This window comes from Papaver somniferum, unplaced genomic scaffold (genome assembly GCF_003573695.1).
Source record: "Papaver somniferum cultivar HN1 unplaced genomic scaffold, ASM357369v1 unplaced-scaffold_107, whole genome shotgun sequence".
Classification (NCBI taxonomy): Eukaryota; Viridiplantae; Streptophyta; class Magnoliopsida; order Ranunculales; family Papaveraceae; genus Papaver; species Papaver somniferum.
In genome coordinates this window covers 3,704,953-3,721,684 of record NW_020619603.1, presented here as the reverse complement: position 1 = coordinate 3,721,684, position 16,732 = coordinate 3,704,953, and the positions used below count along the sequence as shown (strand labels likewise).

Below are 16,732 nucleotides of genomic sequence, written 5' to 3'. Positions count from 1 at the left end.
GAAATTACTCACTGAAACCAATACTTGCCACCGTCATTACGGACCACTTATATAATTGTTAGTCAATCTAACTAATTTTGGTAAAGTACTTTGAAAGCATATTTATGGAAATATTTTTTCATCCTAGTGTTTAGCAAAAATTTCATATAGTGTTTTTTATGCAAAACTCTTCCAAAATCTATAATTGTAAAAGTGGGGGAGAAGGAGCTTTTAAAAGCTTCAAAAGAAAATGCTATAGTTCACCCTAATTTCATATTTTATTTTCCAATTCTATCCCATCATTTTTTTTATAACTGATAACAATTCAATTATTCGAAGCAAATGCTATAATTCACCCTTGAATCTATATATCACCAATTTTTATTCGTTATATTTTATTCCTTACAGATAATTATTTTTTATTTTCAAACTACATTTTATGTAGTACTTTATTAATTATTACCACTGAAATATACTTTAATTTATCAACGATAAATATTAAGCAATTATTGATTTTTAAAAAGTGGTTAAGAAATATAATACTTTTTAGTAATAATACTAATTAGCAAAATTTAATAATACATATATGTCTGCTTTTGTCATTTTCTCACTAACTATAGCTAAACCTGGTATTTTCCCATTAGAATAAATTTTAGCTTTATTTATAATTTTCGACCATTAAATTGCTTTTTTCTACAAAGCTCGGAACAGTAACGTACAACGGCAACCATTCAATTGCTTTTTTTGCATAGGTCGGCACAATAACGTCGGAAAAATACTTTTGTAAAGCTCGCAGCAATACAAAACTAATCCTGAGTGTATAATATATATTTATTATCAACATTAGAAGAATAATTTATATATTATCATTTTTAATTTGACATTTAATAAAATATTGTCACGGCAAATTAATAGAGTATTTATTATGAAGTATTATAGAACCTTGATGACATGATAATTTTTTTTCCGTTAGATACATTTTGAATCACAATCACAACCGTCACTTATGACAAACGATTACATCCCTAAATTTATATCTTGTGAGGACAAATCTGAACCACCACTTACATAGGCAAAATTATCCAAATTGTGCTTTATATTCTTCAAAATCAAAATGATAATAATAAGAAAGTGAAGTAACAAAGTATTAGCATTGATTTTGCTTAATGGGATTGCATAAACAAAACATATATTGTTCCCTTATATGAGTTACCGGAAGATCTAGGTTTCTTGTACTTGTTCCTTAGATTAGTGGTTATTTATGTGTTTATAGGGCTTAACCCGTGTCGTAACTAATATATACTGATATTATTAGATTGGTGATTCATTCGACCTCCGCCACCGCTTCCACAACCTGTTATCGCAATTAATGTCTATTGATATTGTTTCAGTTTTTATCAAAATTATTTATTAATAGAAATACAAATTTATTAATTTAATTAAGAGAAATTTTATAATGAAAAAAATTAGTAAATTATTTATTGTGAGCAATTAGTGAACAAACATTTTTATGAGCAATTAATAAATCACCTCTCATCATCATTTAGTGTGAAACACTACTTAGTTAGGTATTTATTATATTAATCATTTAATATATTTATTATATTGGACTTACGTTAATGGGTCATTAAATGTTACTTTTATGGGAGAAATCATAAGAAAGATTTGTGTGAGAATGATGAACCCATCTATTTATATGCAAGATTCCTTCGGCTTAACCCAAATTAGGCTAATATGTTACTTTTATGGACACTTACACGTGTGATTATTTTTATTTCATTTATATTGATCATGAGCAACTAATAGGACACTAATTAATAAAGTATTTATAATGGTTAGTTGAAAAATCACGGCCGTATATTTATCCCTCCTGGACAAATCTCGGCCACTCTTTATCTAACCTAACTTAGTCAAGCTTTGTTTTCTATTCTAGATAATAATTGGAATATCACATGTTGTGCGTTTAGATCAATCAATTAGAATATTCAACCTTTGGTTGTTGATTTACATTGATTGACACTTGAACATTGGTCTTTGGTACCGTTCAAGTTGTTTCACATAATAATCATGCTCACGGATTGCTATCTGTTTGATTTGTTGATTACATTGTGAAACATAGATACAAAACTCTTTCATATACTTTACTATAGATTGAGTCTAACTGTCTAGTTGATTCTCTAGAAAGTGTATTGGAGTAAGTCCTCTCAGATTGCCAAATAAATTGTTGGGTGTGGTTGTTAGACTCCCGCATTTTCAGCCATAACTAAACTTCAAAGAGATTGCTGGTGGGGGAAAAATGAGCATGGTCTGAATGAAAATGGTAAGAAAGGTGTGTGCTTGAAAAATTGGAACTCTGTTTGTAAACCTATTGAAAAAGGGGGGTTAGGTCTTCAGAATATAAAAGAATTTAACCGTGCAATGCTAGCTAAAATAGGATGGAGACTCAAAGAAAAACCATCTTCTCTTTGTGCCTCCATTCTAAAAGCAAAACACTTTCCCAATTATGACATTTTGCATATAAATTCTAAGGCAAAACAAAAAGATAATTGGATTTGGAAAGGAATCTTAAAAAGGAGTAAACCAGATTCAGAAAAACTGTATTTGGAAAATTAGCGATGGAGAAAGTATCGACATTTGGGATGATTACTGTATCCCAAATATCAAACCTCCTCTGGTCAAACATAGCATAGCAGCAACAAACTTTTGAAGGTAAGTCAACTAATAACACCTACGAAAACTTGGGCCTTAGCCAAGTTGGCCATCTGCTTTGACCAGGTCACTATTGACAACATTCTGCGAATCCAAATTCCATCCATAAGCATGGAAGATTAACCTCACTGGAACCTAAACAACAAAGGTATTTTCTCAGTTAAATCTCTATACAATTCTATCAAATCTTCTGGCAATGGAAATAAGGAATGGAGCAAATTTTGGAATTTGAAGGTGCCTCCTGTCGTGAAAATGTTTATGTGGAAAGCGGCCAACTTCATACTTCCTAATAGCATGAGAGTTGCGGCCATATTACCAAACATCAACACTACTTGTAACTTATGCAATTTTGGAGATGAAACCCTTACTCACCTGTTTATCCAGTGTAATTTTGTCAGTCAAATATGAATGCATCTGAATTTTGATATGTAATGTGTTGTTAATGGGTCTAATACTTTTCATGAATGGCTGAATGACATATTTAATAATCAGGATAGAAATGGACAAGTGATGGAATGATCAGTTTTGAGTAGCATCATCAATTGGCATGTATGGAAAGCAACGTGTGACCTTGTGTTCCAAAAAATAAAACAAAACAGTGTTATAACTGCTAAAAACATAGTCAAATTTATCAATAGTCTCTTGAATATTAGTAGAGTTGACTATAACATAATGCAAACTCTTTCCTAGAAAAGAAAGGGCCAGCAACAACTGGAGACCCCGCGGACCATAAGAAATTTTTATCTGTCACAATAGACATTGCTTTATCAATACAATGCTAAATGCTATTAGAACATCTGGTGTGGGTCTCACTTTAACAACCATGACAGGTACCTCAACAGAAGCATGGGGACTACCTATTAATTGCTAAACAAAAGAAGAGTTAGAGATTAAGGCTGCCGAAGCTTCTTTTCAATGGACAACACAATGAAGCGGCCACAACATCATTTTCCGAAGTGACTCCGAGATTACTCTCATGTATTTTAAAGGAATGTACACAGAAGCGAGAGAGCAAACATACATAATTAGTGAAGACTTCGGTATACAACCAAACAATTGCATAAACTTCAAAGTGAATGGCTTCATCTTGAAAAACAGATTTGACTTAACTGAAGCTGCTCATATCTCAACCCACTGTAATACTTTAGTTGTGAACAATTATTGGGCAGGGGGAAACTTCAAGAACCCTTCTAAACAATCTTGAATACCATTTCTAGTATGACACTGTAATTAATTTTCTTCCTCATTATATGTTGGAGGACGGGCATTAATCAATATATATGAGGATTTCTCTCTTTTTCGGAAAAAAAAATAGAAAAAAAATAATTTATCATAAACACCGCAGTTTAAGATAATCAAAATCCAAATTCAAATATTGGTTGGACACAAATAAATGTACCCCTGCCGCTGGTAGAGAGACAAAAGCCTATTCATGTTCCGTTGGAGACACATGAGCCCACAGTGGATTCTTCATGACCATTGTAATAAAATCTTGTTTCTCCGACAAATCTATATCATCTCCAGCCTTCGGCGTCCACTTGAATTCCTTGATGAGATTAGCAACAAAATACTCAAGAATCAGCATTGCTAAACCAGAAGCAGGACATATTCTTCTACCAGTTCCAAATGGTATCATCTTAATCTCTTTATTACCTGTTAAATCTGACAATTCTCCATTCACACTACCATCATTTAAAAATCTCTCAGGTTTAAACACCATTGAATCTTCACCCCATACTTTCGTATCCCGACCAATTTCTGCCACCATGAAATTCACTACAGCTTCTTTTGGCACAACATATCCATCTAACCCTACATCTTGAGTAACTGCGTGATTTAGAACAAAATGGCCAGGTGGATGTCTTCTTAGTCCCTCCAGAACTACAGCTTTCAAATATGGCAGTTTCTTCAAATCTTCTTCTTGTATCTCATCATCATCATCATCAGATATTTTTCTGATTTCATCATATAATTTGGATTGAATATCTTGGTATTTCACTAAATTTGCCATAATCCATTCTAAAGCTGTTGTTGTAGTATCAGTACCTGCATCTAGAAACTCCCTACACAAACTTACTACTTCTTTTTCAGTAAGTTTTCGGCTTCCACCTTCTTCATCAGGTATTTCAAGATTTAATAAAGAATCAACATAACAGAACCCTAAGCAAGATTTCTGATCATCGTGATGATTTCCACTACTAGTTTTCTTGATCAGTTCTTGTCTTGATCGGATTAATGGAATTAGTACATTTTCATGATCCATTTTCAAATTATCAAAATCTTGCCATATTTTCCTGAAAACTATTTTACTCACAAATTCAGGGAAGAAATTTAGAATCTCAAGCCGACTTAAACCTAACAAGAGATTTCTCTGCACGGATTCAACTTGTCTAATTTTCTCCTCATCAAGTTTTTCCCCAAAGCACATAAAAACAAGTAAACAAAACATACCGAATTGAAGATGATCAACAACAAGAACAGGGTTTTGCCCTGAATTAGATTCTTTTTTAATACTCTCCTTGATTATGTTCAAAACCCGTTTTCGAACCGGTGCAAATGATTTGAATTTTGATGGATGAAGAATCTGAACGGTAAGATTTTTCCGAAGTAATCTCCATAAAGGACCAGAAGCTTCACTAATAACGTGTTGATCACTTGAAACAATCTTGGATGTCAGTGGTGCTGGCGGACGATCAGCAAAAATTGCTCCGTTTTGAATTAAGGCTTGATGAGTTAAACTTGAGTTGGAAATGAAAATTATTTTCTGATAACCAAATGATAAAGTTATTATTGGTCCATATTTAGCTTTGAGATTTCTGAGAGTTGGTTCTACATCTGCGGATGGTTTTCTGAGCCATTGGAGAGTTGTGATGATTGGGATTGAAACAGGACCAGGTGGTAATCTTTTACGAGTTTGGCGAAGAAGAAGAAGATTGATTAAAGTTATTGCACATAGAGAGAGTACTGTGATTATGATCATCAATAACCAACCCATTGATGGATGCAAGTTGTGATTATCAAAATATTGGTGCAAGCCTGTATTTTGCCTATTTATAGTCTAGCTACTAGTCATATCTACTAGTCCAGTGATGCTTTCTACTTTAGAATTGGCAAAATATTAAAGCAAAATATTGGTGAGGGGTGTAGAAGGGATCATGATGCTGAACGTTGATTTACAGATGAGAGATATCAGTTGACTGACTGCTGAATCTTAGGATTAGGGAGTGAATAGGTTATCAAGATTAATACTCCCTCCGTCCCTAATTAAATGACCTACTCGTAGTTTGCACAATTTTTAAGACAATGATGTTAGTAAAACTTGAAAATGATTTATCTCTTAAACTATATCACGGTTTTTCGTAAACTTTATACGGTTGAAAAGCATTTTAAAACACCTACGTAACGAATATAAACATAACTATCAAATTATACATATTTCTTATAGTAACAAAAATAGTTTATCTATTTATGGGACCAAACTTAAAGCCAAGTAGGTCATCTAATTAGGGACGGAGGGAGTATATAGTTACAAGAAACCAGACCTTTTACACTTGGCGCCTTAGTACTCCATCTCTGCCACCTCCTACTTTTCCACATAGATCAGGGGGTGCCTGTGAATGCTTCTCTGCAAGGTCTCTTCCACGTAAAAGTATGTGTGCTGGGATGGGCATTGCACCTTGTTTCCTCGTGTTCTTCTTCTGCAAGTTATTGTCCACAAATCAGAAAATAAAAAGCATGAGTGTCGCCAATCCAGAGAAATATATTCAGTCTTGTAAAATAAAATAAAATAAAACAGATTATTAAAAATAAATCCAAATAAAACAGAGGAAACTCGCATCTCCACAAGTAAAGAATGTGCGTAGATGGCTCTTAGCAAGTTTATCCTCAAAAGATTCACATTGTCGAAATGGTAACCGTCTTTATAACTTTAATTCGCAAGACCTAAGTGCAAGGATATGTTTCGGTGGACATACCTTGAGATGGGCAGAAGTTTGGTACGAACAGAATGCAAGTCGCTTGATCATTTCAGACCACCTGCCAGCTCCATACCTCGAGACACCCTCCACAAGTTGCGTAACCTCACTGAGAGTCCAAGCAACCTTTAGTGTTGGACTGAGTTTTTACATTGTAATCGGAATTATCTCATCATTACTGTCTGGCTGAGAAGCACAAACATCAAGGGTCTTTGTGACCTGCTTTGCATCCACGCCCATGTTACCAGGGTGCAATTTCTGCCAAAGAAACAAGTAAACAGATTGGTACAGAAAATCATTTTTGTGCTACTGAATGTCTTACTTTTATGCAACCTTTATTTCCAGGAGACAAAATTTCCTACCAACTTTAATTGAGGATTGTCAGTTTTGGCAGAGCGCACAACAGATAACTGGGTTGAACCAGCAGTAGTCTTGACAGTCAGGAGTAGAAGACAAATAAATGAACTTCAGTTGGATAGATGATTGCACATGCCATAAGAGGCATAAAAAATTTCTCCAGGGCGCCCTCTTCGCCTAAAAGTAGAGCTAGAAGTTCCATGAGGTTCTTTTACTGACAAATTATCCAAGCAAATTTCCCCTTTTAGCTTGCATCAAGCTGCTGCAAGCGGCAGAAGCAGATGAAGAAGATCCAGAGATTTTCATCACATCTGCAGGCATCAAACGTATCTCACCCCTGTCATTCACTCCAGGTGATACTAGAGGAAACGTTTCCTGCGAATTTGGACGGATCAGTTAGAGGCTTATCATCATAACATGGCAATACACCGCCATCCACTTTTACGTGAGAAGATGAATGATTAAGTGATCCACTTGATAAGCGGAGCCTCTTTCCTCAATAACTTTAGGTTAGACAGCATGATTTTTAGCCATTTAGGAAAATTTCATCATATAAATGCTTCGAGAATCATGGTATTTGCAAATGCATGGGCAATAGGAAAGTAAATAATTACAAAAAGAATAAGATCGAAGCAAACCCGATAAAAATACTAGTATACAACATTGACATACCAAACAACCATTCTATTTGTGCGAAACATATTTAGTTAAAAGCTTGTTTTGTTTTATGTGAAAGGCTTATGGGATCTAAACAAAGCGACTTTAATATTGATCATTCAAGTTGGCAGAAATGCATGACTTTTAGGGGATCAATGCTACACATACTTGACTTTTATTCAAGTTCTAATATAAATTACAAACTATGTAAAGTAAAAGAGATGGACTATTGCTCCTAACATCTTTATTTGTGCAAAGGTAATCGAAAAACAGATTCGAAAAAAAAAACTACAGCACTAAACGGAATAACAGAGACTGAGAACCTCTACCGATGTCGTCACAAGATAAAGAGTTCTCAGCCAATAATGATCTTGCCTATGTATTCATGGAAAACTAACAGAAAAAGGTGGCAATATTTGGCTGAATAAATTTTGAGCCAAAGGTGTTCTCATAAACGAGTTGTTCCTAAAATAAGCAAGCTCATGACAAAACTGTAAATAGACCTCACTCGTAATTTTCATATAAATGCTTCGAGAATCATGGTATTTGTGAATGCATTATGCATGGGCAATAGGAAAGTAAAAAAAAAAAAAAAGACCGATGCAAACCCGATAAAGACACAAGTATACAACATTGACTTACCAGAACAACCATTCCATATATATGTGCGAAAACATAATTAGGATTAAAAGCTTGTTTTTTTTTTTTTACGTGAAAGGCTTATGATGTTATGGAATCTAAACAAAGTGATTTTAATGAATTGATCATTCAAGTTGGCACAAATGCATGACTATTAGGGGATCAATGCTATACACTCTTGACTTTTTCTCGAGTTAACTAGGGGATTAAGATAAAGTTCCAATATAAGTTACAAACTACGAGAAAGTAAAACAGATGGAGTATTGCTCCTAACATCTTAGTTTGTGCAAAGGTAATTGAAAAACAGATACGAATTAGATGTGGTCACAAGGTTGTTACCAGAAAATAAAACTGCAATCAGACGAGCAAGTAAAGAGTTCTCAGCCCAATAGTGAGCTTGCCTATGTATTCATGGAAAACTTACAGGAAAAAGGTTGCAATATTTGGCTGAATTAAGTTTTGAGCCAAAGGTGTTCTAATAAACGAGTTGTTCCTGAAATAAGCAAGCTCATGACGAAACTATAAATACATCAGAGGCACAAGTAGAAGGGATGTCATGACATTCGAAACAAGCACCTAGCTCGTAATATAAGCCATTTCTAATTCATAACAATGTTATAGAACCAAAATGTACCTACTCAACCAAATTAAAACATCTACAGGGTGCAAAATGGAAGGAGGAAAAACCTTGCGTTGTTCTCTGACAAGGTAGGCATACTTTTCGATATCCGGTACAAGAAACATATCCGGTATCAAGTGATTCCTGAAATATCCAGGAGCTACCTTCACAGTCTCACCAGCCTTCCCAAGCTTCTCCGCAATTAAATAAATAATCAAAAACATAAAGCACCAAATCCCTAGTTATTAACGAATACCAAATCACAAAATCCACTGAAACTGAAAAATCTCACAGAACCTTCATCATTATCATTTAAATTTGCTTACCTTAGTAAGAGTGACTTCCAATATTCTATATCTAAGACCTTGACTAGCAAACATCAACATATGAGTTATCGAATCCGAACAGAGCTGTGACTTAATCAGTCCCCGTAGAACATTTCTGCCACATAGAATGTGAGTCACTGTTGAAATACTTCTCTTCCTCATCCCCTCTCCTGTATCAACAAATTTGTTAGTTCACTGGTTAGGTGAGCAGCCATTTGGGGGGCAATTGCCCCCTATGCTGCCTCTGCCATAGCATAAAAAGAGTTTTGAAAAACCCTATTGAAATTTTTAGATAACGATTCATGATTTCATATAGAAAAGAAAATCAAGGTGATGTTGAAAAACCCATTCAAAAATTTTGACGGAGATTCATTATTTCTAATAAATTGGAGAAACCAAGGGGTTTTTACCTCAGTGAAGATGAAATGAAGATCAAGCTGGAAACTTTCAGAATCTCTTCTTCTTCAGCGCTTAATTATAAGTGGGATTTCTACGATTTGTTGGAAAACTCCAATTTGGGATAAAAAGAAATCAGGGTGAGGGTTTTGGGTTTTCTAAAAGAGTGCCTTTAACCGAGTTAATCAATGACTCGGCACATTAGAAATGTAGGTATACCAAATAGGATCGCCACATGTCACACCAAGAAGAGTTAGGGAATCTTAGTCAAAGATCCTCGTCAATGACTTGTCAAATCAGTCAGTATCAGAAGGCGAAGTACAATTCCAAGCGCGAAAAAGCTCCACGCCCCGAACTAAAGTAGGAGGACCATTAGGGTATTAAGGCAGAGTCACGAAGAGTTTACTTGGCGAAGAAGGCAAGACGCGAAGTAAATAAATTATCTAGTAAGAAATAGGACAGGTGTCCCGGTAAGATCACGTGAAGTCAGCGAAAGGTGGGGAAAACTTTATGGAATATGCTCCAGGCGAAGTATAAAGTAACCTCGGCGAGATAATGTGGGCTGTATACCATTAGGGTTGTTGGGGTGCTTTAAATAGAGACCTTGGGGAAATGTAAAGAAGGGGATCTTTTGGAGAGGGAAAGGTCTAGAATAGGAGATAGAGAATTAGGGTTTCCTTGTAATTCAGAGGCTTAGAGAATGGATTAGGGTTTCCTGGTAACTCAAGAGTGTAACTTGTATTTCGATTGATATTAATAAATAAACTTAAGTTCTTGTGTTTATCATGTCTTAGATCTTACTTACTTTCCATTTGGGTGTGTTGCTGGATTTCCAGTAATCACATTTTGGCGTCCAGAAACAGGGATCTTAGATTGGGGGTCAATCCTCATATAAGAGTTAGAAGAAAGTCGAGGTTGTGAAAATAGGAGATCTAGATAATTAGGGTTGGAAAAAGTTCAGTTGATATTGAAATAAGGATAGGTTGATGGCTAGAACATCATATCGAGCAGCGCATGTGATAGCAATAAGGAAAAGCAAACGATTGGCAGATAAGAGGGGAAGGATGGAACGGGCCGGAACATCAGCTGTGGGAGACAGACGAGAAGAGAACCAGCGGCAGACAGAAGAAGATGGCCTCAGGGAAGGTACAGTGCACACATTTGATACAGACACCGTTGTCGAGGAGGAGATGACTCGCGAGGAGATGGAAGAAAATATCGGAGAAGAAAACATGACGTTAGACCAGTTAAGGGAGACGCTTCACCGTGAACGGAAACGGGACCGGGAATTGGCGGAACAGCAGGTGCAGTTGGTAAGGCATAATGCTAGGTTGAGGCAACAAAACCTGCAACTTAACGAAAACATGGAGATGAATGCCATAGATTTGAAAGGAAACATTGTATCTTCGGAGGAAGATGAACTATGGCGAAGGAGATATGACCACGAAGAAGATGGAGGAGGACGAAGAAGAAGAAGACGAATGGATGTCGGCGAAGAAAGAGACTTTAGAAGAGCACTGGAGATCTCACAATGGGAAGATCAAAGGCGGAGACATGAGGAGGAACAAAGGCAGGAGGACGAACTGCAACGTCAGGCGAACCTTATCCGAGATGAGGAGCAAAGACGACGACCAGGCGAAGGGAGTCTTAGCGTGATGAGAGGCCGTCACCATGAGGAGGATGGAGAACAATGTGTAGCGAGTTAGCAGGTAGAGTTGATGAACGAAACTTCATCTTAGCCTTCGTGAATGCTTTGATCCCAACGGACCTGTTGTACACACAGATATTCATTGTTCGAAACTCGATAACGATGAATGAGCTGAGGGAGTACCAGGAGGAATACATAGCGTTGGAGGACAAGCAGAGGCAGGTCAGTGAAATGACGCTGGCCCCAGCGAAAGAAGGGAATTCTAGGCTGTTACCAAGGACGGTGCACACAGTAGAGGATGAACTCGGGCGAGGAAAGGGAGGGCCAGCAGTTCCCGTCCCAACTAAGCTTGTGTCCGGATCGAGTGGAGATCAGGATTGGATTGATCAACAAAGGTATGAGGAGTCGAAACGAAGAAATCATGAGACACGAAGCTACAATGCGGGATACCAACCTATGAATAATCAGGGACCCAGATACGGGGAAAGAAGTTCCAATGGACCGATCTTTGAAGATGTGAAACTTCCACGACTTAACACAACTGTGGAAAAAGTGTGGGAGGAAATGGTGCTGACGGAGAAAATCCCGGGCCCACCAAATTTCGGAAGAGAGCCTTCACCAGGATTTCGAAGTCATGAATTCTGTAAGTATCATCGCTTTCATGGGCACCAAACAGGTGATTGCAGGAACGTTCGGCGAATTATACTTTGCTTGATAGACCAAGGGAAACTCGCGCATTTCCTAGAGAGCTATGTGCCACCACCGCCACCTCGTGAGAATCAACCAGTATACCGGATCGAGATAGACTTAGGAAAATAAAAATTAAACTGTAATTCAATAATTCATGCGGCAAAAAGTCTCCAAGACTTTCATGACAATGTGCTTAAAAGAGTTCACAAAAGGGATTTCGAGGGAAATGAAATATTCAGCGTCATGACGAAAGAGCCATTAGAAGAATGGCAGAAGAGGGAGATAACCTTCTCGGCAAAGGATGCATCCTGATGGGGAAATTTCTCACACAAATCCTTAGGTCGTGACCTTGGGACCCGGAAAATATTCCAGATGGAAAGAAGAGCAAGCTGAGACAAGGAGAATTTGGGAAATAGACATAATCTTAGTTGATACTGGAAGTTCAGTCGAAGAAGGAGGAGAGATATGTTGTGGAAGAAGCACGAACTAAGGAAAGACATTATCTGCAAAAACGTGAACGCCTGGGGAGAGGTGAGCAAAAGGAGCGAGAAGATTTGAACAAGGCCATAGAAAGCAACAGAAGAGAAAAAAATATTGGAAGCAAAAGCAAGAACAATAGAGGGATATCCAAGAAAAAATAACTTACTCAGAAGCTTTTCTATCTTTTGGCTTTGCTTGAGGGAATGATCTGTTTCTTTCTGAAGGTCCTCCGGTAAAGCTTTGATTTAGCCTCATCCTTCCTAGCTATCTCGCGAACAAGCCGAATTTCGATGAGGGTGGCCATGTGACGGTAGACTTCCTGCGAAGCGAAACTTAAACTCAGAAGATAGATCTTGGAACCGAAAAGGAAAAATAGCAGAGAAGGCACAAAGAAATCACCTGGTTCATCAAGGCAGAGTGTTGATGGAGAGATAGATTCATTGAACCACTCAAAAGCACAGACGAGTCTTCGGAGAGGAAGTCATCAGAAACAAAGGTGGACAAAGACTCCAAAGCGAGAGATCTCATAGCCGGATCTTCTTGGGCCTTGTGATAGATACCTTGAAGGAATTGCATGTCAGGGTCGAAGATAGGATTTGACATTGCAGGCTGGACGGGTTGCTTTCCCTTCTCGCCAGAGGGAGGTACCTCCAGAAAACTCTTAGGACGTTCAACTCTTGGATGAACAGGTGAATCATCGGCCTTAGAACGGGTAACTGAATCAACTTCTTTAGGAGGAGCAGGAGCACGAAATCAAGGATATTGTTGCTTAGTGCGAACGGGACGACCAAGGAGAGCGGCAGGCTGTATTGCATCTAAGGAATCCACATCCAGGGTCTTTCGCGTCCTCTTAGGCGCACCAGACGGAGGAATACCCGTCTTCGAAGTCAAAAGTTAAAAACGAAAAAGATAAAATTTACAAATAAAAGGCGATAATGATGGTACCTGAAAAGAAGGAGGAGGAGTACGGTGAGAACGTTTATTGTGACCCTTGGGTACCCCAGAAGTGGGTAGTTCATCCTGCGAAGAGGCATGACGTCAGGATAGACAACTATCACAAAATCGCTAGTAATAGACGAAAATGATACCTGTTCAGAGGGAGTCTTCTTAGCAACCACTTTCTTCTCCTGTCGCGTTTTGACGAGTCCAGCAGCGGGCATCACATACTAAAACAAATTTAGAAGCATAAGTACAATTGATAGTTCCAAATGGTACAAATCGCAATAGGAAAAATCATACCTCGCTAGGAGCAGTCCAGCGAAGTCTCCAGGGATCACATCCCGTGAGGTAACAATTTCTGGGAAGGGGACCATTGCGAGGAAGGCCCTTTTCGTCGTAACCCCAGACGAAAGGACCGTCGCCTACTAAAGGAAACTTCTCCCAGTCATCAACAGAGAGACGAAGTTGGGAATCCACATCCAGTATAAGCTCCTTAACGGGGGGAGAGACCACTTTCCTGACGAGCTCGAGACCCCACTCCTGATGCTCCCTGATGCTTATAAACACATCTGAATGGTTGTCCATGAAAGAGTCTATGTTAAAATCTAGGGAGTCAAATTCGTTCGCCGAAGAAGGAACTTGCGAGATACCATCACGAGAACGGACTTTGAACTCGTTGGCGATACGAATCGCATTACCAGTAAGCTGAAAAACCCCGCACTGCAGCCTACCGAGAATCTCCAGGAAGATAGGGTTTGAAGGATCATACAGAGGGAAGGAAAATCCCGCTCTCAACTGACCTAAGGAAACTATCACCTTATCAGCAGACCAGGTGTCCAAACCAAGCCATCGGTAATTCAACTCCATCTCCTGGGTAGCAATAACAACAGGATCACGAAAAGAATCGATAGCTGGGGTTAAAGTTAAACCTAACACTTGGAGTTCAGCTTGAAATTCCTCTAGGGTTTTGAGTGAAGTAGATGCTAAAGCGCCTTTGGGAGACATGGTGGTAAAGAAAGCAGAAGGTCTCGAAAAAACACGGTAAGAGGTGAGAGGGAACACTGAGCAAGGGAAGAGCAGAGGTTGGGAGAAGCAGAAAAGAAATCCAAGTAAGGGTTGAGAAGTGTATTTATAGCAGGAAGAAGAGACCGGCAAAACCGGAAATGGCATGATCGAAGTAAAGGCAACCGGTGACAGGAGGTTACACAAAGAACGTGGCCACATGGAAGCACATGGATGGAGAACGTGGAGGTTAAGGAATCTAAACCGGTTCTTATTCCATCCTCGCAGCAACTTGGACAGAATAAGAAAAGGCAAAATGTAGGTACACGAAATAGGATCGCCACGTGTCACACCAAGAAGAGTTAGGGAATCTTAGTCAAATATCCTCGTTAGTGACCTGTCAAATCAGTCAGTATCAGAAGGCGAAGTACAATTCCAAGCGCGAGAAAGCTCCACGCCCCGAACTAAAGTAGGAGGACCATCAGGGTATTAAGTGGTGTGAATTCTAAGATGCACACAATATGCTTGCAAGTATACAAGGTCAATATTTGTAGTAAAAGAGTGAGTAGGGGTTTGTCCACAGGGAGAGGAGCATATGAGAAGTTTTCCTAGCTAAGGTGTGTGACAATGCACTATGGCAGTGAGCTAAACATGTAACTGATATGAACCAAGGCTTGGAAAGTAAAGCAGCAAAGAAACAGCTAAAAGAAGCAGCAAATAACCAAGGCTTGGAAGCCAAGGGCAGGTTGAGTTCAGTGCACTGACTTCAGTGCACAATAGCTACAAAATGCAGGAAATGAAAGGCAAGAAAAGTGACTGAAATACAAGCATACAGGACTGAAATTAAAAGTGACTGAAATTAAGATTGACTGAAAGAGAAGTGGTGGGTAAGCCAAGGCTTATGATCCACCTTGTGTCCTAATCAAGTGACATGGTCTAGGTTATGTTCAATCCTAAGCATACAACTAGAAATGAAAGAACACCAACTTGCTCACTAGTCTACCCCTAGCATTGGCTGTCTTTTGACAGTACAGCCAATCACAGGCTCTATGAGCATTGGCCTCTCTCATTTGCACATTCAAAACATAACAACAGGAAGTAACTATCTAGCTCATTCACACTTGACAGTGCACAAGGCTTCACTGAGCCTTGGCCTGAAGATGATTAGCTCATGCTAACCATGAAGTGACAACATGCATACACTAACATAGATAATTCATACATAACTAGCACATATCAGATAATTCAACACATAAACAACTTGCAACTGTTAACTGAGAAGAACACTGAAATTTGAAATTCATAAAATTTTAGCAAATTCTCTACTGGCTAGTCCAGAGAGGTAAATAGTGTCTCCCTAATACTTCCCCCAACACCCATTTATACCCCATACACATAATTTTTGTTTTCCCCAATTTTTCCCAAAGTCAGTAAAATTAGGTTTTGGTGAAAAATTAATTTACCTACTGTTGATGAAATTCTCGCTCCATCTCGTCGACCCAATCTTCTCCTGCTTCTTCTCGTTCCTCCCCGGCTCCAATTGATGCTTTAATCATCATATATATCACCAATTTCTCACCTAGGGTTTCAGGCAGAGAGATGAGAAATTGGGGTTGTAAATGATGATTAAAGAGATGGTACGTGATGGGTTTAGGTAGAATAGAGAGTTGGTGGTATGGTGGTGTTTGGTGGCGGTGTGGTGGTGGCAGTGGAGGTGAAGAAGATGGTGGCAGGACATGGTTCAGGGAGATGGTTCTGCAGAGGGGGGTGGTGTAGGTGATGGCTCGACTGTTTGGGAGAAGGGGGTTGTTTGGGTAGGTGGTATAGGTTCGGTTGCTAGGGTGTGAGGCGGCTTCATCGAGTCTTGATGTTCTGTGACGCTGAGTCATTGGATGCGAAGCTGGTAGGTAGATCGGACGGTGATGTGGAGTGAAGCTTGGAGCGACCGTCAGATTATATGATACAACAAAATGAACGGTACTTGATGGAGTTAGGTACTGTGGTGTAAGGCGGAGATATCAAACTTCGATGCACAGCAAGGGAGCGACCGTTGGATTCAACTACCATCTGATCTGAAGGCTTGGAATTTCAGCGCTGTGGTGCTTGGCAGAGACTTCAGATTTTGATGCTCTATGAAGGAGCGACCATCGGATGCGTCTGGGAACTGATCTGACGGCTGAGAACGGAGGCGCTTTTGTGTGTAGAAAATGAGGTTGTGCGCACCATTCTTCGCGGCTTCCTTGCGTAATTTCTCCCGGCTTTTCACTACTTTTCTGCTCTTTTCGCTCCGCGACTCATCCGAACTTTATTTATTACC

At 38.7% G+C, this 16,732-nt stretch overlaps 1 protein-coding gene and 1 long non-coding RNA gene across 2 annotated transcripts; both read right to left on the bottom strand.

Moving 5' to 3' along the window:
• Positions 1-4,000: 4,000 nt before the first annotated feature.
• LOC113328304 (cytochrome P450 89A2-like) lies at positions 4,001-5,895 on the bottom strand. The gene has a single exon (XM_026575420.1). It carries the CDS (start codon positions 5,681-5,683, stop codon positions 4,115-4,117), a length of 1,569 nt encoding a protein of 522 aa, XP_026431205.1. The 5' UTR covers positions 5,684-5,895; the 3' UTR covers positions 4,001-4,114.
• A 153-nt stretch (positions 5,896-6,048) lies between these two features.
• Positions 6,049-9,772, bottom strand: LOC113327672. Its single transcript, XR_003349134.1, has 6 exons — positions 9,671-9,772; positions 9,261-9,430; positions 9,003-9,125; positions 7,025-7,394; positions 6,663-6,920; positions 6,049-6,386 (listed from the first exon to the last, which is right to left on the bottom strand). It is a non-coding gene; the product is annotated as an uncharacterized LOC113327672 (long non-coding RNA).
• Positions 9,773-16,732: the final 6,960 nt, after the last annotated feature.